Genomic DNA, 24,410 nt, shown 5'->3' with positions numbered 1-24,410 from the left:
GTAGTGCAGGGAAAATGGAGGACTCAAGCTGCTAATTGAAGGGTGAATCTTCTGATAGTTGACAGGTATGAAAGGTAGAAGCATTTAATCAGATGATGTTTTGTGTCCTGTACATAACTGTATGTAGCAGTCATCCCCGTATGTGTAGATACTTTTTCATAGTGAGAGGTATAAAGAAGGCACATTATTTTTTTGTGTTCAAAGATATAGACATATGAGAAAAAAATCATGTGAAAGAGGAAATTTCTTTGTTTTAATTTTAAGCAAAATAAAAAGACGGCATTTTCTAATGAAAACTAAGTTTGTTATTTAAGGACTATTAAGATAGTTTTATATTTATGTATTCCTTCAATGTAGTAATTTATTTCAAAATTTCCTATGAGGCTATAGTAATCAAAATGGTGGTATTAGCCTTAAATAAAAAGTACACATGAACAAATTGAACAGAAGAGTTAGCTCAAAATTATCAATCATTTACAGTCAATTTATTTTTGACAAAGATGCCAAGAATATTAATGTGGACAGATATTCTCAATTAATAGTTCTGCAGAAACCAGGAGAGGTGGTAGACACCTGTAATTTCAATACTTGGGAGGCTGTGGCAGGAGAATCACCACAAATTTGAGGCCAGCCTGGGCAACATAGTGAGTTCAAGACCAGCCTGAACTAGCAAAATTGTGAAACCCTGTCTCCAACAAAACAAAATGAAACAAAAGTGTACAATGTCCCCAAATGAAATTCAATCCATGTATACTATATACAAATCAATACAAAACAGATTGAAGACTTAAAAATATTTAGAAGTATAAAACAATTAGAAGTAATCTAATATACAGAGGATGATCAAGAGGACAGATTTTCCTTGAAATTTCTTTTCATCTTCAGTAATTTTGTTAAATTTTTTCCAGACACCACAAAATTTTGTGAGTGATTGGTCTCTGTGGAAAATCTCTTAGCTGGGATGATAACAACAGCAATTGGAGTTGTGGCAGCTATAGTGTCCTTGGTGGCTAGTGTGAAAAACAGTGAAGGTCTTATTGTTATAAAACTTCCTCAAAGCCTAGGGACTCCATCTACTACTCAAACAACCTCATCTACAAGTACTAAACCTACATTTACCACTGCTATCATAGAATCTACCACCACATTTACTTCTATAATCACAACCACTGCTGGTACTACAACAGCATCTATGAGCAAAATACTATCACCAGTGCTTCAGCTGAAACCACAAATACATCTGCCACCACTCCAACTGGAGGTGATGAACACCACTGTTTCGGGGAGTTCCACAGAGATGATGACCAGTACTGAATCCTTCATTACAGCAGCTGGTGCTTCCATTGAAGCTATAACCACATGGTCTCCTCGGCCTGCCACCATTCAACCGACCACTGTAACAGCAGATATCACTTCAACTGGACCACTTCCTACTACTATTGGTACTTCCACTCAAGCCACAGCCACAGTAGTGACCACTGGTCACTGAATCATCCACAACAATAGCAACCCCTAATTCAATTGAACTGCCTACTACCACTGGAACATCCACTGAATCTACGACCACCTTGGCTACAACCACTACATCTCAAACATCCACTACAATAGCAGCTCTCACTTCAGCTGAACTGCCTACTGCTCCTTCTGGGACTTCCACTGTTCTTCCAACCACACCAGCCACTAATACTGCCTCAGCTCAAACATCCACTACAACAGCCCACATCAATGGAATCACCTACTACCATGACTGCTGGTACTTCCACTGCACCTATAGCCACATCAGCCACCGCTCTGGCCTCAGCTCAAGCATCTGCTACATCAGCAGCCCCCACTTCAACTCAACTACCTGCTACAATTGCTAGCAATTCCACTGCACCTGCAACCACACCAGCTACCACTACAGTATCAACTCCAATGCCCACTACAACATCATCCCTCCCTTCAACTGAACCACCTTCTACTACTGGTGCAACTCCCACTGAACCTGTAACCAACACTGCCTCAACTCAGCTATCCACAACAGCGGCTCCCACTTCAGCTGAAACTCTTAGTAACCCTGCCAGAACTTTCCCTGAACCTAGAGCCATATCAGCTACTACTAATTCCTCAACTCACACACCCAGTACAACAGCAGCTACCAGTTCAATGGGAGCACATAATAATACTGCTGGAACTCACTGAACTTATAACCATATTGACTATAATCAGTGTGTCTTCTCTACCCTCCACTCTGATAATGAATATCACCTTAACTGAGCCACCTACCAGTACTGCTGCCACTTCTGTTGAGCCTACAACCACATTGCTCACACCTATTGCCTCCATTTAACCCACTCTTACAATAACAATCACTGCTGTCTCTGAACTTAGCAAAGGTCAGTAGTCTTTGGAAGCCACAAGATTATTGTCTTCTACTACCAAAACAGCACCAATCCCTTACCTAAACTGATCACCATAATGACAGCCAGCACTTCCACCAAGGCTCGCACTAACAAGACCACCAATACTAATTTTACCAAATCCACACTCGATGACTGCTGCTATTCTACCCAACTATTTGCCAGAACAATCATTGCTTCCAGCTCTATTGCACCTACATTCACTATCTTTAGTTAAATTAAACCTGCTGAAACTGTAGTAAGTTTTAACTGCAGTTTACATCACAAGAACCACCAGTATCTCATTTAGCCTATGGCTAAAACTTAGTCTAATGTTTGTATAATACTAATCATCCCAGCAGTAGGCATTTGTTTTATGTAAGACACAAATATTTGTCACAGTTCAGCTGAACTTCAGCACAACATGGACTCATCTTTTGCTCAATCTGGAGGCATGATATGTAGTACTACTTACCACCTTAAGTAAGCTACCACAATAGCACCCAGGTCTTTAACTGAACTTACTCTTTTCACAACTACTGGCAGTTCATCTACAACTGCCAGTGCAATTGGGAGCACTATCTTTTAATTTGAAACCATCACTGTAACTCTGAGCTTTGGTCCTTCAACTGAATACACCACAGCTGCAATGATGTCTTCAATTGTGCTCACAGTCACAGCTACGAGGTTCATATTAAGTGAATCTATGAGCACCACAACTTTTAATCAAGCTTCTATCATGAGATTACAATAGCAAATCATTTGTAAAATGATGGTTGTCTCTCCAACTGCAATTTAAACTACCAACACATAAATCACCTGACTTTTTCTGAAACATGAATTACTCCCATTTCTAATGAAACCATACAAATTAATTATGTTTTTAACAGAATCTGAAGACTCTAATTCTATTCTTTAACTATATTTATAACCCTCCACAATTTCCACCTCTACTCCAGTGATTGAATCTATTTTGTTTTCTGATACAACTAAAGCATCATCTGCAAGCAGCACTGCCATTATCCTTACTAAAAATAAAATCAACACGTATGCTAACTCAAGGGATTTTCCCATGCAACTTCAGCTAAACTTATAATCTCCATAAACCATTATTTATTTAGTAAGAGAAAATGCAACCACTTCTATATAATTTACTATCAAAACACTAGCAGTTCTTCCACTGTCCACTCAAATAAGTCCATTAGCCACAGCAACCACATAATATCAACAACATATGCTACTGAAATTTCATAACTGGCTTTCCAATTGATCACATAGTGATATCAGCATTTCTACTGCAATACCATTTCCACAGGGGTGTCATTTGTACTATATGTAGTAAATAATATACAAAACTTCAAAAAATCTGTCACTGGATTCTAAACACTGTAGTTTCTATTGGTGTGATATTCAAAGCCATGCACTACTTACTCATAAACCAAAAGCTATTGTAGTACTATCTATACACAATGAAATATTACTCAGTCATAAAAAACAGATCATGTCATTTGCAGGAAAATTTACTATTTCTAGTAAAATTTACTATTTCTAGTAAATCATACGACATTCTCCTTTGACAGATATGACTTCATAATGACTTTTTTCATTGCTGTTATGATTAGGATACCTGAAAATTATATTCCACTAGCTACTTGCATCATTCACCTACCAGATCTACTATCAGTATCAGAAGTGATTCTACAACCAATAGTTCTACCTCTCTGTAACTTCACAGCTACCAAAATGATCACTTCTAAAACAAGATTTATATAATAACCAGTTCAACAGCCTCTTCAGTCACAATGAACTGTATCCCTAAAATACATTTAAATTAAAAATACTACTTATTGGATATGAATATTTAAAATAGAATTTTTCTATTTACATAAAGTTTCAGATAATATATTTTTCATACATAGTAAATTTAATTAATTTATGCTCCAAGCTCATTGTTATTATATGTATGTTATCAAATTTGAATAAGGTCTTATTGATCCCAAGTTTTGGCATTCGGTGTTAAATTCCATGTGTAATGCGGAAAGGACACTCTATATATTGAGAGAATATTAAAGAAATTTATACAGTACCACATTTTCTTTTCAAGTTATATAAGATTACTTCTTTTCTATCATTTTTTCGTCATTTTGTTATTTAATATTTATAAATATATTTTCAGTTTTTAAAATTTCCCTTCTATTTTCAACATTTTTATAGTCACACAATTAAATACTTTGAGTAAACGTTTACTATGTGCTTGATATCTGTTGAAATTATGAGAAAAATTCAGAAAAAACAGCAATGGATATAACTGTAAAAACTCTTACAGATTACATTCTATTATTTAGAGTTCTTGGTGATTGATAAGTTTAAATAAAATTGATTTAATTAATTCCTTTTCACACCTATTAAATCAGAGTCATAAAGGATGAATCAGAATTCCAAACTTTTCAAAAAGTGTGAAACCAGATCTGATAAACACTATTTGAGGCATTAAAGCCAAAGAACATTGTGACTTTTTATATCTTTTGGGTAGTATGGTAATGATATAAATCAGTCAACACTTCTTTAAACATTAAAAGATAACTGCCATTTTTATGTAAATTCTACTGATTAAAAAGGGGTGGCTGTATAACAAGTAAGCAAGTACATAAGCGCATGGTTGGGAGGACAAATAAAAGTACTTTTCTTAGCAAAAAGTAAAAATGACTTCGGGTACATTCATTTTTCCTGCAAATGACATGATCTGTTTTTTTATGACTGAGTAATATTTCATTGTGTATAGATAGTACTACATTTTCTTAAAATTTTTTTATTTTAAAGAGAATAAAACAGAACAAAACAAAACAGAATAAAGCAAGTACAGAACAATGCAAACAACACAGAACTTCAAAACAAGACAACAAGGAATCAACAATGGCTACCATAATGTCTTTTGTTTTCTTCAAAATAGCTGTCCCTGCTTTCACACATAATAAAAATCAAATAAAACAAAACAGAATAAAACCAATCAAAACAAAATAATTAAAGCATTATAGGACTTTAAAACAAGATAATAGGAAATCAACGATTACTATAATACATACCATTGTCTTCAAAATAGATTGCTCATACCATCAGACACAGTAATATCTAACAAAACAAGACAGAATAAAACTATACCTAATAAAATTATGAAAATGATACAAGAATTCAAACCAAAATAGTAGGAAATTAACCATGGTTACCATTTTCCCTTTCTTAGGTATTTCCTCACTATCATTTTCATAGTATCTATTGATTTTTGTATTCCACTCTTTCAACTTTTTATGCTAGGGAGATAATTTTGTGTTCACCTGTATGAGTCCAAACCATTTCACTCATGAGCATGATCTCTAGTTGTATCCATTTACCTACAAGAGTCTTGAGATTATTCTACTTTATAGCTCAATAGCTTTCCATTGTATGAAAATACAATATCTTTCTTATCTTTTCTGTGGTTGGTTGGCAAGTTACCCTTACTTTTTTCTGGTCTCCAGTCATGTGGAACAATTGTTTTCACTCCTTTGATTTTCAGTCTATGAGTTTTCTTTTGAGTTAAATGTGTTTTTGTATACATACGCAAATTGATGGATCTTGTTTCTTGATCCACTCTGCCTGTGTTTCTATTTATCAGTGAACTGAGGCCATCTCCATTAATGGATATGGCCAATATGCACTGGCTCAATTGTGCCATGCTATTTTTGTGCTACTGGCTGTCTACTTTCCCCTCCTTTCAATTGTCTGCCCTGCTGAGCGATCCCCTCAAGAATAACAATTCTTGGTATCATGGTCATTTTTATCTATCTCTAGAATGTCCTTCAGTATTCTTTGTAGGGTTGGTTTGTTGGTCATGAATTCCTTCAGCTGTTCTTTGTCATGGAAGAATCTGATTTCTCCATTAATTTTGAAAGATAGTTTTGCAGGGTACATCAATCTGAATTGGAAGTTGTTTTTCTTTCAGGACTTGAATTTACTGCAATCTTTTCTTAACTTGATGGTTTGTGTTGAGAAGTCTGTTGAGATTCTCATGGGTTTTCCTTTATAGCCAATGTGTTTCCTTTCTCTAACAGGTTTTAATGTTCTGTTCTTTTGCTGAATTTCTATGATCTTGATCATTATATATCTAGATGTGGATTTATTTTGGTTATGGCTAGCTGGAGTTCTATATGCCTCACACTTATCTGAATGTCACATTCTTTTAACATTCTTGGGAAGTTTTCTACTGCTACTTCTGTAAATAGCCTTTCTATTTCATTTGTGTTGACTCCTGCTTCTTCATTGATATCTATCACTCTTAAATTAAATTTTTTGTTTGTGTCATCTTGCAGCCATTGAATTATTATTTCCTGTTTCCTTGTTATTTTTTCTTTTGTGATTGCTAGCTGTGATCCTGTCTCCAAGGTCTGAAAGTCTATCTTCAATCTATTTCAAGTAGTTTTGCCAGCATTCAATGGATTTTTTTAACTTCCTGGATATCTCTTTGAATCTGTTTCATGTACTTTAAGTCCTTTCTATATTGTTCATTCAAGGTTTCCATCCCTTTCCTATGCTCTTATCTATATCTTCTTTAGATATGCTCCACAATACCCTCATTATGTTTGTGATTTCTTCCTTCACTGAGACATTACTTCTGATCTGATTACTTTTGCAGTCTCATGAAGTTGTTTACCTCAGTTGCTATCCTCTCAGAGATTTCAGGTGTGTGATTTAACGTTTTCTTCCACGACTGTGTCTTTCAGAGCTGTTCTGTGTGGGCTGGAGGTCTGAGATTATCCTTTGCTCCTTCATCTTGACTTTCTCCTGGGTGCCTCCCAATAGGCTGGTTGTGGGGTCCCAGGTACTTCCTATGTTGAGTCGCCCTTTGTGATGTAGGGGAATGGGACAGGCACTTGGATTTCTATGAACCCAGGTTCCCAGGGAGGTAGCAGGCAATGGGGTGGTCTTCTCCAGACATGTGTGGCTACACTAACATATTTCCAGTGGCCGGGGTGTGTGGTGGTGGGGCTGCTTCTTCTCTCAACCTGTGCATCTATACCAGGACTCCTCCAATGATGGCAGGCACACAGGGGTTGTGTTTGTTGGATTCTCCCAGAGGGCACTGGCTGCCTGAAGGAAACAAGGATCTCCAATGGCAGCAATCACAAGGGGTGGATCTGGCTGTGTGTCTCTGCTTGTGCTGGCTGTCTTCAGGAAGCAAGCCTTCCAGTGGGAGTGGTAGGCAAGCAGAGGTGGATCTGTACAATATTTTCTTCATCCACTTACCTGCTGCTGAGCACTTAAGCTAATTCTAAAGTGAAATAAGCCAGACACAAAAAGATAAATGTCATGTTTTCTCTCATGAGTGGGAAACTAAAAATAAGCAAACAAAAACCTAAAGCACAAACAAAAGCAACATCAACAACAATAAAGCAATAACAAAAACATCCTGAAATGAGAAGAAGGGCTGTTAGGAAAGGTTCAATGGAGAGAAAGAGGGAATGTGTACAATTAAAGCTCAGTACATGCAGGTATGAAAATGTCATAGTGAAATCCATTAACTTATACAATTAGTATTTCTAACAAGAAGGAAAACTGTATTTTTAAGCAATTTAAGACCAATATTTTGATAGTCATTATGCTAATTAGAAATATTTTTTTCTGTTTTTCTGAGTCAATCTTGTAGAAATAATTTTCCCCATTTTGCTATTCTGTTTACTGATATTATATACAATTAATATAAAACTGTACTAAGAGTTTAATTCTATTTTTTCCTTCTGCATTTTGTTTTCAATTAGTGGTATTTTATATTATATATATTACATAATAAATATATCATTGGTGCACTTTTTCTGCTAAAGAACTAATAGATTTTACTATTTTCTGGTTTAATACCTCTGTTTTGAAGTAAATCCATTGTGTAAATACATGGAAGTTTGCTATTTAAGAGATGGAAGGTTATCATAGTTTAACACATTATAAGTGAATAATAGAGACTGATTTAATAACTACCTAAGTGCGCTGCTAGAGAGTTATACTCTGTAAACTTCCTGAAGTTAGAGACTTGTTATCTATATGTAGCCATTCTTTGTGCTTAATGATGATATTTGTTCAATAAATAAAAACAGTGACAATGACAAAAATTTATCACCAAACTTATAAGGTTTTAGAATTTGAATTATACTGTTTACTCATTTTTACTTTTTAATATTAATCTGTTCCAATTAGTATTTTCTCATTTAATGCAAAACATGAGTACATAAAACATACAAACCGTAATTTAACACCCAGAATTATCACAAAGTGAACACATACATATTGAAGTCAAGAGACTGATCATTACCAGTACTTTACAAACTTCTCATATACCCTCATCAACCATTTTTAGCCAAATAAATAGTATTGTGATTGACAATATCATTATTTTGTTTGATTGTGAACATTATTTTGTTTGTGAATTAAAGTATATGTCCTATGTTCTTTGTGTCTTGCTTCTGTGGCTCAGTCTTATATTTGTAAAATTCATGTTAGCATTACATAGCAATATTAATAAAAACAAAACATTGGAGACATTATAAGACTTGAAAAGCAATTAATAATCAAACCAGAATGGGTATCCTATTGCATCTTGTCATCTTCAGAGTAGTTGCCTGTACATTTAGATTTGATACTATCAAGCATACCAGATCCAATAAAATCAGTCAAGACAAAACAGCGATCTAACAAACCAGATTCAAATAAGATCAGTCATAGTAAGACAGTGCAAGTTATACAGGGTTCAGATTAAGTTAATAGGAAACTGAGGATAGTTACCGTAGTATATCCTGCTATTTTTGGAACACCTGTCTATGGCCTCAAATCTAGTACAAGTAGACAGACTGGAACAGAATAAAATCACACTAAACAGGGTGATAAGAATAATGTGGACTTTAAATCCTGATACACTGTTAACAATGTCCTCTGCCTTCCTTTTTCTTTAGACAGTTTCCCCCTTTCACTTTCACAGGGTGCTTTGTACATTTTGGGTCTCACTAACTCCTTTAGTTTTCAGATTGGGTGCAACCCACTATCTACCTAAGTTAGAGGTTATTCTCTTTCAGGGCTTGGAATACTTTGCTCCAAGCTCTTTTTGATTTGATGGTTGTGTCGAGAAGTCTGTCATGATTTTGTTAGGTTTTCCTTCATAGGTAATCTGTTTCTTTTCTCTGACAGCTTTTAATATTCTGTTCTTGTGATGAATTTCTGGAATCTTGATTATTGTATGTCTGGGTATAGATGATTGGTTGACTTTTAAATCACTTTTACTCAAAAAGAAATGGTGGAATAAAGACCAGCAGCAAAATATAACCTCTCTGGGCCTGAGAATGGAGGCACCTAGAAAACAACAATTCAGTGAAAAGACTGACAGGAAAACAAGGGACCATAGAGAAATTTTAGACAAATTTCTGGAATGCTAACTGGGGAGGAGGTCTTGTCTCTATAAACCCAAGGTGACCCTGGATAGGATTGGCAGCCCCAGAGAGAAAGAATCAGCGCAAGAAACATCACAGTTAAATCATACCACTGAGCAAATAGACTTAACAAATATCTATGAGCTTTTCATTTAGCAACAACAGAATGCACATTTTTCTCAAGAGTACATGAAATTTTTCCAAAATAGATTTATCTGATGCCACAAAGTGTGCCAAATGCAAAAATAATTGAAATAATCTCCTACTGGATTATAGTGGAATTCTACTGGAGCATAGTGGAATAAAGCTAGAAATAAATAGCAAAAGAAGCCACAGAAACTATGCAAACATGGAGATTAAATAATAAATCATTGAATAATCAATGTATCAGAGAAAATCAGAAGAAAACTGAAGTATCTGGAATCAATGGACAATGGAAACACAACATTACAAAACTTGTGAGACACAATGAAAGCAATCTCAGAGGAAAGTTAGTTAGAGCTGCACACATAAAAAGAATAGAGGAATACCAATTAAATAACCTACAGATACATCGCAAGGTTCTAGGCAGACTGAATGATCCAAATCTGAAACCAAAAGAAGGAACAAAAGTGTAGATATCCAAGTAGAAATAATTAAAATGGGACTGAAAAAATAGTACAAAGGATCAGTGAACCAAAGACTTGATTATCTGAAAGGATGTGAAGGAGTTCTGAGACCTGGAAGAGTGGAGGAGGACAAGGAGAAGTAAAAAGATCAAGATATAATATGCATATGTACCAATTCCCTCAATATAAATGTATTTACTGTGCAGTAATAAAAAATGAGAAGAAAAAATATCTTTCATCCCATATCTTCTCTCTCTCTCCACTATACTTTTTTGGGTATATCTTTATTGAAATATAAACCACATACCATAAATGTCCCTAATTTGAAGTATACAGTGCCTCTCTCATTATTCTGAGCACGTGTCCAATAATTACAGGGTGACCATAATGAAATGACTGATGGCTAGTCATGGGGAAACCTCAGGCTCACCCATTTAACTTGCCTTGGGACTCATTATTTCTCTAAGATTTGTTGTCTCATCAAAACATGAAGATGATAACTTTTACTTACTCTTGGGGCCTTGGGGATTAAATCATGGTCAGAGAGGTGCAGCCACTGACAAAGCCACTGACAAATCAGACAGCTTTCCACAGCAAATGCTGTAACAGTACTGGCAAGCTGCAAGCGGGGCAGAGGCTGCCTGGGCCCACAGCCCCATGAAAGCTTCAGTGACGCTCTCAATAAGTTGGGGCTATCCATTTGCATTCCTCTCTCCCACTAAAAAGAATTGTCCTGCCTGTGTCTTGTCCTCTGAATAACTACTCCAAAGACAAAAATATGCAATATATTAATTATTATAGCTCTCTTACTAACCTGATTTGAAACTCTGTTTTACTGTTATTGAAAAAAGAATTATCAGATTTATGTAAAAGTCCAATGTCTAACTTTTACCTTTTAGGAAGGAGATTTTTCTCTTTTTTCTTTTTTAAAAGTCTTGAATAACAGAGGGCATGTTTATGATGCCAAAGTAAATAAGAACTAGTATTTGGAAGAAATTGATTTATTTTGTGTGTCTCTCTTGAACCAGAACCAGGATAAACAAGTGAAGTTTACTGACAAGAAAGTTCTGTCTCAACATAAAGAAGAGGAGTTTAGCATCAGGGGTTAATTCAGAAACTGAACTTTAGAAAGCAAGCGAGCTCCCCATCACTGTCTATTGCATACAGAAGCTGCAATGCACAGCTCACTTTCATTCATGGAGTTTTATCTTTATGTCGGGTGTCCTTGTATCTCATGTGTAATCGAGTACATTTAGTCCAAAAGAGCAACGAGTACTAGCTATAATAAAACACAGCTATTTTATTTGTATTAACTTTTACATTTATAATAAAAAATCAGATATTACATGTATAATAGCCTGCAATAAAACTAGAATGTAAACTTCAGCAGGACAAGAGCTTAACTCTTGTTGCTTTCTTTGTAGATTCTCAATGCCTAGGCAAATGTCTGGTGCTCATTAAATTAATGAAAGTAAAAAGAATATTTTGTCAACGTATTTAACACTTTTAGTAGATTTAGAATACATTATAGTGCAACACAGATAAGAACAATAACTGACATATATCAAAATTTTTAGTGCCTTAGTATTTTTAGTACTTAGTATTTTTAGTGCCTTATTCCTATTTTGAGTAGTACTAATTATTATATCACATAATGTTTCATTAATTTTAACCTATTAAAATTAATTCTGTTATAGATACTGGAAATTATATGAGCAAAGAACCACTCATGACAATCACATAAGAAGATGTAAAAGTTTCCTTTTATTTCTACACAATGATTTTATACATTGTACTAATTGAACTAGTACTAATTCTGATAGGAACCCTGAAAATTTCTGCATATCTGTGTATTTTCATAATTATTTTATTCATTTAAATTAACTGAGTGACATTGAAACTATAAGTAATCTTAACTATATTTTAAGCCACTTGTGTAGATTATTATCTACAATGCCAATAAAGCAGTACGAAGAATAAAATAAAATAATCTCATTGCCTGAAGATCATAAAAATGTAGACCACTGGAGTTGTGGTAAAGGCTCCATCACAAATATTTTAGTTATTATTAAACTATAGTGAGAAAAACTATACTGAAATTTCAGACAAGATGTGTATGTGTTTAAAAAAATTAAGAATTTGATATAGCATTAACAGATAATCTGTAAAAGATCATCTAATTCTTTTGGATTATGAATGGCTAGATCCAAGTACTTTGAGTACTTTGTTAAGTAGTAAATGTTACCGAATTCTTTTCATTAAAAGCACATTAAAAAGGAAGCATATAATAGTGAAAACAGTTGTATACACAGCTTCAAGAGGGCATTATTTGCTAACTGAGTTTATTTGTGCATTTTAGATAGACATAACGATCACATTCACCATCGCGGCTTTGTACCCTGTACATGATATATCTTAGTTCTTCTTTTTTCTTCTGTTCTCCTACTCTCCAACCATCATTCAACCCCTCTTTTCCCCCTTATCTACAGTAGCTTTGTTTCCATTTTTTCTTATTTTTTCATTATATTTTTCTTTTCTCCTTCTTCCTTTCCCTCTCCCTTTCCCTAGTTTCCCTTCCCATTTGAACATTTTCTTCCTATTTCACAACATGAAATATACATTCTGGTCCTTATTTATAACTTGAAGATCCTCACATCATGGAAATAATGTGATATTTACATGTGTGTTGGATTTATCTCACTTAAGAGTATGGCCTCAAAAGTGATTCCATTTAGTTAGAAATTTCTTGAGCTTATACTTCTTTATGGTACAGTAGTACACATTCTATACAAACAAATCACATTTTTATCCATTCAACAGTTGATGGGCATTTGGGCTGTTTCCAAGATTTAGCTGTTATAAATTGTGTTGCTACAAACATGGGCGTGCATATATAGCTGTAGTATGATGTTTTTAATTCTTTCAAGAAGATAACAAAAAGAGGAATAGATGGACCAAGTGGAACCTTTAATCCTAGTTTTGTGAGGAATCTCCACACTGATTGCCACAGTGATTGTGCCAGTCTACACTCCCACCAACAGTGGAGAAGGTTCCTTTTTGCCTACAGCTTTGCCAGCATTTGATATCGGGTCATTTCTTGATAATAGTCATTCTTTCTGGGGTGAGATGGAATCTCAGTGTTGTTTTAATTTTCTTTTTTCAAATGACCAACTATGTTGAAGATTATTTCATATATTTATTTGCCATTTCTACTTTTTAATCTGAGACGTGTCCATTCACATGCCCATTTTTGGATTGTCTTTAAATCTGGGGAGGGGCCTAAAGTTTTTTGAGATGTTCATATATTCTAGATGGTAGTCATTTGAGGAACATTTGGCAATGATTTTTTTCACACATTGGAGGTTGTCTTTTCACTCTGTTGGTGTTTTCTCTTGCTGTGCAAAAGCTTTTTAATAAGATGAGATTCTAGCTGTTGATTCTTTGTGACATTTCCTGTGCAGTTGAAGTTTTATTAATAAAATCTTTGTCACTACCAGTGTCTTCAAGAGTTCTACCTATTCTATCTTCCAGATCCTTTAGTATTTCTGTTTTAATATTTAGATCATTGATTCATTTTGATTATAGTGTTGTGCATGGTAAAGATATGGTCTAGTTTTCATCTTAAACATGTGGAAAGTCAGTTTCTCCAGCACTGCTTTTTTTTTAATCAATATAAAATAAAACAACTCATTTACTCTTGGCAATAAAATTAAAAGTAAATTTTCCTGTAAATTAATTTGTATCTGAAAATGTTAGTATTGTGACTTTCTCAGTATCAATTATTAATACTGCAATACCTCAGTTCATGAACTTAACTCTTGCCATGGTTCTGGTTGCATACCAAATTGAGTAGAAATATATCAAATTTTTCTATAAGATTCTCAACAGTGAAGCTAATCATTGAATTTAATTTGGTTGTCATCCAGTTTGGTTTGTGACCAGAATTATGAAAAGCATTATTTCTGAGCTGAGGTATCAATGTAATTTTTTAATGTATTATTTGGCCAATAAATTACTTAGAAGTAATTTTTGTGTTCTAATAGTTTAGCTCTTCTAGTTATTTATTAAAAGTGTTTTCTAACTTGTTAATTGTTAAAGAACATAATCTAAAAATACAAACTCAAATTTTTGCAGATTTAATGTAGGTATAGGTTCAGATTTTGTATATGTTCCTTATCAACGTAAGATTACATATTTACTCACACAGGGTGAGGAAATTATAAATCATTTACCCAACAAGAACTGCTAAGCTTCTCAGTTGCTATTCAAATATTTTGTGAGCCTTGGTAGTAGTTATAGCGACAACAGGACACTATCACAGACTTTGAGAACGGAAAGGATAGTGGCACTTGGTAAAAAGCTAAAGGAGAAGAAATTAGAAAAAAACTTGAGACGACATAAAAGGGTTATTTTCCTTGAACAGACTATCCTTAAAAATAGAGATGTTAGTAAACGCTATTGAAATTGCAGAAGGAAGCACATAGTCTGGTATAAGTAGGCTATATTGTCTCAGCGTTAAAGGTGCACTTGGGCATGGTTCAGAAGAACCATTGGGAACATACTATTGGAAACTGCAGGACACAGGGCCTTGTTCCACAGTGGCACATCCTGACCTGAACTGTGGCCTTCAAAATTCAATTATGTAGAAAACAGACTTAAAAGCAGTGAACCTGGATATATAGCCAAACAGATTTTCAAGCAAAATTTTGAAGATATAAACTGGTTTGTTTGCACTCTTTACGGTAAAAAAGAGAGTAAAATATCAAAGAAAAGAAAACAAATAAATTTGGGGAAGAAATGCTAAGCATATAGAAATGAGGACTCAGGGGCTGGGGATTTAGCTCAGCGGCATAAGAACCTGCCTTGAAAGCAGGCAGTCTTGAGTTCAATCCCCACTACCGATAAAAAAAAAAAATGAGGACTCAAGGTTGTGAAAAACTCTCAGCTATCCAGACTGCAGAAGATGTGAAAGGAGGAGGCAACTCACTGTCAGGAAAGCTTGGTCTACACAGGACATCAAAAACACGCCCAGAACACCTTGTCCCAGTGCCTTGGAAGATTTACAGAGTCACACAAACAGCTCTTCACAGAGATTGTGTCATTGGAGGACTCCTTCAGCTGGGGAAGCTAGAGGCAGAGGTGGGCTCTTTCCACAAAGGGCTGTGGAGGAGCCTCTTGACCAGTGGAGTGACATTCAAAGAAGACCACAGAACTCTAGCATATTTATCCCACAGATATCCAGCCAGTTTAAAATGAAATAGGATGAAACCAAAGCGATCCATGGATCTCTCAAAATTATCAGGAAGGAAACGGACTGAAAACACAGCTCAGCAGAAAACGGATGCTGACTTTCAGGGAAAGGGGAGGATGCCCACCTTTCCATAAAAGATGCCAGGCTGCAGGCCCAGAAGGTGCAGCCCCAGCCAGAGTGCTCCCCTGGATCTCAAACCAGACTTATTTACCTACCTTAATCTCTAAATGGCTTTGAACTGCTGGATGCTTTTTTCTTTTTCACATTCTATCTTTGAATGGGACTATCCATAAATGTAATTAAGTGGCCATGTAGTTTTCAGTGCAGACAGCTTGTTTTCTCATTTCTCGAATGAAAAGCCACTTTGTGGAATAAGCGGAATTGTGCCCAGAGCCTTATCCATGTCCACATGTAAGATAATTTTGATGATCAAATTGAAGACTTTTTAAAAAATTTTATTTAAAGAAAGACTAAATCAAACAGAAAACGGGTAGAAATAATATATACTTTCAAAGAACAAAATAAACAGCAAGAAATCACTAGTTGATGATCACAGATTGTCCTCTTACAAAGTTATTCAAGATACTAAAGTGGTGCATGTAAAGTGGGGATTCAAACAGTGAGATTGCAACCAGTTCTGTTCAACTATCCAACAAAAACTTAGAAATATAGTTATCAATCTTATACACTTAAACATACATGCAGTTATCCATCTCTTCAATTATGTTGAGATTGAACAAACTCAAGTAGTCTAGTATCACTCTGAATAAAGAATAATACTATTGCTGGATGTCACATTATGACACTGCAAGATCAGCACTGGGTACTTCAGTGTCTCTTTTTCTTCAAAGTATCTGTTCATTTCATCATGTGTCATAAGATCAATTCTCATAAACTGTTTATAGATTTTACACATGCATGAGGCTTAACATGTGTTTTTTTTTTTTTTTTTGTCTTTTTCGTTTTTTACCGGTACCAGGGATCGAACTCACGACTGCCTGCTTGCAAGGCAGGCACTTATGCCGCTGAGCTAAATCCCCAGCCCCTTAACATGTGTTTCTATCCTTTCTATATTAGAGGGAGAAACAAAGCAAGACAAAACAAAACATATTCCTATAAACACATGAAATGAAAAAAGACATATAAGATTGTTGTACAAGGAGCTCTACCATAGTTCCTGTGTTGTCTCTTGTTATCTTCAAAAGAACTGGATATATCTTCAGATGTAGTATAATTGAATATATCAGTACATAACAGTATTAATAAAACATAACTTTGTATGCAGTATAAAATTTTAAAAGCAGACAGTTATCAAACCAGAATGTGTATCATAGAGTCTTGTCATCTTCAGTGTAGTTGCCTATACTCTCAGACTTGATATTATCAATCATATCAGTTTTGAATAAAATCTGTCGATACCAAACAGCAATCAAACAGACCAGATTTAACTAAGATCAGTAATGATAAAACAGTGTAAATCATACAGGGCTCCAGATTAAGTTAATAGGAAATTAAAGATGATTTACTGTGCTATATCCTGATGTTTTTGGGATAGCTGTCTGTGACCTCAAATCTAATGCAAATAGACAAACTGGGACAGAATAAAATATCAAAAAAAAAAAAAGAATAAAATCTATCTAAGCAGTGGTGCGAGTAATATGGTTTTTAAATCCTGATACACTATTAACAATATCTTCTGCCATCTTTTTTAAGACTCTCCCTCCACTTTCACTTTCCTAGGGTACACTGTGTATGTCTGGGTCTGACCAAGATCCTTGGATTTGAATTGAGGGGGGCAACCTGCTATTTACCTAAGTGGTTCCAAGCCTTCTCTCTCCTGGACTTGATTTCTAATTGTATTCCTTTTCCTATTAAAGCCTGTCTTTCTAATCTATCCACAAATACTGGTCTAGTTGCCCCTATTACTCTCTGGTTCTCTGTCACATAGAGCTTTGTTTTCTCAGATTTGTTTTTCAGTCCATGTACTCTTTTTCATGTTAATTATATTTCCAATAAACAGCATCTCAAGTGAAGACTTTTAAACTGATGAGTCTTATTATTTTGGATTGAGTAATGCAATGAGATTCCAGGGGGAACTCCAGATGGAGTGCATGTACTTCACACGTGACTGGATACAAATCTTTAGGGGCCAGTGGATGGACTATGTTGACTTTAACAATCCCCCCAAAAGGTTACACATTCTAATCTTTTATGTCACTTTATATAGCAAAGGGCACTTTGTGTATGTGGTTTGAAGACTTTTAGATGGGAAGATTTTCCTGGATAATAAAACGGGATGAAATGTAATCATAAAAAAGAATTAATTATAGTGCCTAGACTGAAAGGTCATAATAAAAGAAAGAGATGTGACAATAAAAGCAGAGTTTGAAGTAGTAATTTATTCATGGATCACAAAATACGGACATCCTCTAGAATTTGAACAAGGCAAGGAAATGTACTCTTTCCAGAAATAATCATATTTCTTATCTGATTTTAAAGATAATGAATTTGTGTTTTACAAGGCTATAAGTTGTGAATAATATTTTCCTTTCAAAGAAACAAACTAATATTCAGATCCATTATGTTTATGTACTTTTAAATACATACAGGCATGGAGTTAGATATTTTTAAAATGGATTCTTGTTAACCATCTACTAGTATACGTTAAACAGAAATGCTTATTACTATTTTTGAAAGTAAACTTTTGTGTGTATATGTATGTATGTTTGTATTTCTCTATTCTATATGTGTATGACTAAAGGGATTTCACAGAGAGGGGAATTTAAATGTAATCTAAATTAAAGTATCCTAATAAGATTATATCACTTTGAAGCATATGTAATTATGGCAACTAGCCTAAAATACTAAGAATTTTATTGTATGGTTACTGAAGGAATTTCTAAGTTATATCGGATCACCATAGTTGACAATAAAATAGTCATTTAAAAGTTTTCGTCTAAACATATGACCTTTTTAGTGTTTAGTAATACAAATATTTCCTTCTGTCAGAATGTAATCATATTTTTTATTGGTACATGTTTACAGTATATCATGGTTACATTTGTTATGAAGTTCTGGTACATGTAATAGAAATGTATTCTTTATAAATATGAAAAAGATTTGAATAATCAAATTTTATTTTCTAGCAATTCTTTAATATGTGTTGATTTGTAAAATGTATTCCTGGCTTGCCCCACTTACTTTGCTTCAGTAGGTTTCCAGAGGATCCCTGTCCTTGTACCAACTTTTATTTCAATAATTAACAGGAAGTTTAAGAAATAAGTGTCCAAATTCATGAATTTATTACTTTTGTTGCACAGTTACTTTACTCCTTTGTTTCTCCTTCAGTATTTAATTAAGGTTTCCATTTCAAATATCAAGAGCACATTTATAGTGATGTTAGTAATAGGAAATATTGCCGGGCGTGGTGGCTCATGCCTGTAATCCCAGCATTCGGGAGGCTGAGGCAGGGGCTCATTGCGAGTTCGAGACCAGCCTAGGCTACAAAGTGAGCTTAAGGTCAGCCTAACTGCATAGCAAGACCCTGTCTCAAAAATACAAAAAAAAAAAAAAAAAAAAAAAAAAAAGTAATAGGAAATATGCCAAAAGATAAAACAATCTGAGGAGAAAGTAATATATTTTTACATGGTTGGGTGCACCAGTATTTGGTGCATAATTATTTATGATTGTTATCGCTTTCTTTTAGAGTTTTCCCTTATCAAGCATGTAGTATGTAGTAACCTTCGTGTCTTTTGATGTGTTTTGCTTGTAGTTTCAACCTTAAGTGGCTGTGTGTTCTCTAACTAGAATATGTTTAGTAGAAATTACAATGCCTTAGTTTCAGTGGACTAGGTGGCACTGGTAGTATTTGTAATTTCAGCTGAATGGGGTTGACATAGCTGTAGTAGTTCAGTAGAAAGTGTTCTCAGAGTCTGTGACAGGGGCGTTTCTGTTGTGGTCTTAAGATCAGCGCTGTCGTTAAAAGGCTTGTGAAACCAGCCTGTTAGGGTAGACTCAGGAAAAGCTACAGTGTGAGTTGAGGAGTTGTGTGTTCCATTGAGGTAGTTACTGCTGAAGGCCTGTATAATGCCAGGGGAACTTGTGTCATAGTTTAAATACTGTGTCGGTATTATGCTTAGTTGAAGTGAACCTTTGGTCGGAGCCCTGGAGACACTGTAGTGGAAGGTTTACTGGAAAGGCTGGTGTGTCTGTCTCTTTTTTACATTATGGTAATTATTTCAGTTTAAACGGGGATTGTGGTGGTTATGTTGTAGATTTAGAAACTGTGTTGTTGCCTCCAGCCTCACAGGGGTGGGTGGGACCCTGCTCCACTCACTTCTCCCACCCCCCACCCCACCTGCCGCGCCCCACCCCCACCCAGGGCTCCTAGAATGGCCTTTGTCCCCTCCCCCACTCCTGTTACTTGGGAACCCTGGAGACTGAGCATCCCTGGAAACCAACTGTTCTCTGCCTCTGGAGAAGCAGGTTGGTAGATATTCGCTGCTCAAGGGATTCCTGGAAAACGGACTCCTTAGTCTTAAGATCCTAACAGATGGGAACTCAGTGCAGACCGAGGTGCTCCTGCTGAGAGCAGCATCCTTTTAAAGAGGATCCTGTGCTTGTCTGGAGGATCAGAAGACCCAGCCATCCCAGGAGGCCGGCCGGCCCTCCCGCAGGAAGCAGAGGCTCACTTCAGGAAGCCACTGTGATCCGCGAGTTCTTCCAGCATGTGTAATCAAGGGGACGACTGCTATTTCTTTTTCTATTCCACATGTACCAAAGGGGACGCGTGCCCCTTCCGCCACTGCGAAGCTGCTCTGGGGAATGAAACGGTTTGCACGCTGTGGCAAGAAGGGCGCTGCTGGCGACCGCTGTGCAGGTATCGGCACATGGCCGTGGACAAGAACCGCAGCGAAATTCCGTGTTACTGGGAAAATCAGCCTAGCGGGTGTCAAAAGCTAAACTGTGCTTTCCACCACGACAGAGGTCGCTATGTCGACGGCCTGTTCCTACCTCCCAGCAAAACTGCAGTGTCCTCCGTGCTGCAGTCCCCGCTGGAGGCCAAGGCCAGCCTGCTCCCAGTTCAGGGGAGCAAACTCGGGGTCCAGGCTGGAAGCTCCCCCACACTGTGGAGCACACCCGGAATGATAGGGGAGAGTTACCAAAGAGCTCCTTGCTCCAGGCACCCACAGATTTTGATGAGTGCCACACAAGCTGATGAAGATGAAGATGACCAGTTCTCTGAGAAGTGCAATGGAACCATAACACCTCCTCCGCTGTCCACGCCTGAAGTCCCTAATGGGTCACAGGTGGCTTCTGCACAGAGACCTGGTGTCAACTTAAAGCAAGAAGTTTCTTCAGGAGCTTCCAGTCTTCAGCTCCAACCTCAGCTCCTTCCGGGGCCTGAAAAAGGGCATGTGCGCACTGTGGTGAGGACAGTCACTCTGTCAAGCCAAGGAGAAGACCCCTTGGTTCCATTGAGTCTTTCTGAGAGACTGGGGAAAAGAAAACTTTCAGCCGGTGGTGACAGTAATCCCCCACCAAAGTGGAGCCTGACAGAGCTGCCAGGAAAGAAAGTTGAAGCTCCAGAAACAAGTATTGACCAAGCACCAAAGAAAGGGCATGTGTCCAAGTCTGTCAAGGAGCGACTGGGCATATTAACTAGGCCAGCCAGTGATGAAGCAACCACGAGAGGCGATAAAGTCAGTGAGATCCATGTGAAGACGTTAGAAGAAATTCTTCTTGAAAGAGCCAGTCACAAACACGGAGGGTTGCTAACTCAGCTCAAGACAGCCGGTCCTTCCAAAGCTGATGATTTCACATCAAGAACGGGCAGCTCCTCCACCGTCCGAATCAAACCCTTCTCTGAGATCCTGGCTGCAAAGCAGCAGCAGCAGCAGCCATCAAAAAAACAGCAAAGCAAAAGGGATGCGAGATGCATCAAGGTAAAGATCAGTAACGACAGTAAGAAAATAGTCCTTTTGCCACCCATTGCTGTTGACAAAGGACACTCAGAGGAGCCTGCAGATATAAGAAAGTCGCTGCAGGACGTGCACGTTAAGACCCTGGCAGAGATCAAGCTGGAAAAGGCCCTGAGGGTACAGCAGAGCTCGGAGAGGGGCACCAGCTCCCAGCCCCAGCCTGAGGCCACCCCAGGAACAAGGCAGCTGTTCCAGGTCCCCGGAAGACCAGGCATGAAAGGAGAGAAGAAGCTTCATGAAGACTGTGAAACTACTTTTCAGAGCAGAGTTACTACAACACCAGCTAAGGAACAGCAGCCTTCAGATGAGGCTGTAGGAGTCCATACCACACTTTCAGTCCGGAGGTGTGAGACCCTGAGAGAGGAGCATATGCAGACACAGCAGAAGGGGGTCGCACTGCAGGAGAAGTCAGCCTTGGCACCCTTTCAGGGAGACGCAGCCTCTTGCAGTGCCCACGTGGAGAGACCTGTGCTTACCGCTGTGGCAGGTGTCACATGTCACCTTACCGAGCCGCGTCTCACAAAGCCATGCCAAAAGATGGAGGTAGAAACCTCCGCGATTGGGGACTCAAAATTCAATACGATATATGCTCCACAGTCTTTGGCAAAAAAGGGTAAAGCTAAACCCAAAGTAAGTGTGAAACCATCTGGGGTTAAAGCTGTTCCATCTCCCCAGTTGCCCCAAAAACGCAAGGCCGTGGAGCTGCATCCTGATGAAGCTGCAGCTGTGAAGCCACTGAGCTCCATCAGTGCCCTGCAGGTGAGCCCCGCCAAAAGAGCAGCTGCGGCTATTGCTCCACCCTCCTCTGCCAACAAATCAGTCCCTGTGCCTGAGAAAGAAAAACCTGGAGACGGTTTTGTGCTGCCTCCAAGCCAGTCTTCTCCAGACCTGTGGTCCCTGGAAGTATCTGGCCCTTCCTCATCCCAAATGGCCACAGAAACTTGCCAAGCCAGCTCTCCCTCCACAGGAGAACCCCCACTTCCCACAGAGGATGATTTTGAGAAACTAGTACAGGAAATTTTAGGAGACAACTTAGAAGCTGTGATCGACTTGGATCTTGACAAAGATGCAGACGAACTTCTGCTTGAACTCTCAGAACTGATTGACAGCTTTTAAAGGCGGTAGTGAGAGCACTTAAAAAATTCACCACCTACGCTTAGTTTCCGTTCCTGTCCCTTGTACCTGAGAAGATTATTTCTTTATCCCTGAATTTATCCCAAGTCAGAAGTATAATTCTGAATTATCTACATGGATTCCTGGGGGTTAGATTTTTCAAGTCTCTTGCTAACCATTTTGTCCATTTGATGCCATCGTTAAGCATCTTTGAGGGAAGAAAAAATTCTGTACCATCCTTCTTTCCACACAGAAAGAGACTGAGCCGGAGATCTAGAATGAAAAGATGGAAAAAACTTACTGATTCCTTGAGGTGTTTAAATGATTAAGAATAGCTGCTGCTATTGTGGTCTAAATTTCATGCTATCACTGAAAACAAAAGACTCAACACAATCTGAGTTGTCATGTCTTTTTAATGGTATTTGGAGATTTTAAGTAAGCTTTAAAAGTGTTTCTTGAGAAACCCAAAATATGGACACAGTTCTTTGCATCTGATTTTGATGCTTTAGTTGCTTCAAAAAGCAATAGGCAGGTTATTATTGGTGTACCGTTTAAAGAGATTTTCAAGCTTCAGAGGTCCCCTGAGCCTAATATTCTACTTCTTGGATTCCCTGTATTTGGAAAGGATTCTCTGGATTAGAAGAATTCTTTCCCTTATTATTATTTGCCTCCTCCTGTGATTGAACTATCACTCATCCAAGCTACTATTATTTACTGTGGACCATGGTAGTACACTAAATTTTCCTGTAGGACGGATTTTAAGGTGTTCTGGGGGAATTTTCCAGTCTTCTTCATTTGTTTTTTGCTTGATGTTGGTCTTGCTATCACCTAAGGTTTAGACTTGTGAAGAAACCAGCATGAGGAGGTATAGTTCTGAAAAGAGATGTGGTACATTATCAGGAGGAGGAAAGAAGTTTTCCATTTTGATATTTTGCTATGGGAGCCCAGTGTGGTTTCTCCCAGGGAAACTGTGCCACTTGTCATGTTGACTGCTAGGGAACTGCTGTTTTAAGTGGCCCATCAAGAGTGGAATTTCATGTAGTCTTGCAGGATTATAGAACAGGAAGAAAGGCACGGGACGGCACATTCAGTGTAGGGAGGATCTGGTTGGTTCTGCACAAACAGAAGTGTCTGAAATTCATGTTTAGATGCAACTCTACCAATCCCTCTTTAGCTGAATGGTACAGTAGTCTTTCTCCAGAGCAGGGGTGGAAAATTCTGATTTAGATACAGATTATATAAACTCATTTCATTGGAACCAGCTTATAGATCCCATATCCCTTTTGTATATAGCTGTTATTCTTTTTAAAAAGTAATTTGTTTCACATGTAAAACACTTATATTAGTTAGTGACTCATATTTAACACTATCTGAACCATTTACTACTACAGAAAGAAAAATATATATGTGTGTTTCAAATAAAACTAGAGTAGAAAAGTGAAAAATAATATTATAGTTGTAAGTTCAGGCGGCCAGGCATTGATTGGCTTTAGAGTAATAGAAAGTTCCCTGCTATTATAGTTGTAGATAAATTTGTTTTGGTCATAGTGGTTGGTTACGTTATATTAAATACTGTAGGATGACAGACAAAGCTGTTGTTCCACGATGACTTATTATAGGCTTCCGGTCATTTG

The 24,410-nt window shown here is 37.1% G+C and overlaps 1 protein-coding gene across 1 annotated transcript; it reads left to right on the top strand.

Moving 5' to 3' along the window:
* The first annotated feature begins 20,225 nt into the window (after window positions 1-20,225).
* LOC100734085 (zinc finger CCCH domain-containing protein 11A-like) lies at window positions 20,226-23,247 on the top strand. The gene has a single exon (XM_023566840.2). It carries the CDS (start codon window positions 20,410-20,412, stop codon window positions 22,777-22,779), a length of 2,370 nt encoding a protein of 789 aa, XP_023422608.1. The 5' UTR covers window positions 20,226-20,409; the 3' UTR covers window positions 22,780-23,247.
* Window positions 23,248-24,410: the final 1,163 nt, after the last annotated feature.

This window comes from Cavia porcellus, unplaced genomic scaffold, assembly GCF_034190915.1.
Source record: "Cavia porcellus strain 051 isolate PalLab524CR breed Dunkin Hartley unplaced genomic scaffold, mCavPor4.1 scaffold_20, whole genome shotgun sequence".
Lineage (NCBI taxonomy): Eukaryota > Metazoa > Chordata > Mammalia > Rodentia > Caviidae > Cavia > Cavia porcellus.
This window is presented reverse-complemented; position numbering and strand designations above follow the sequence as displayed.

What these genes read in the sequence shown, in the direction of transcription:
- LOC100734085 (XM_023566840.2), top strand. Translation starts at nt 20,410, where the DNA reads ATGTGTAATCAAGGGGACGACTGCTATTTCTTTTTCTATTCCACATGT.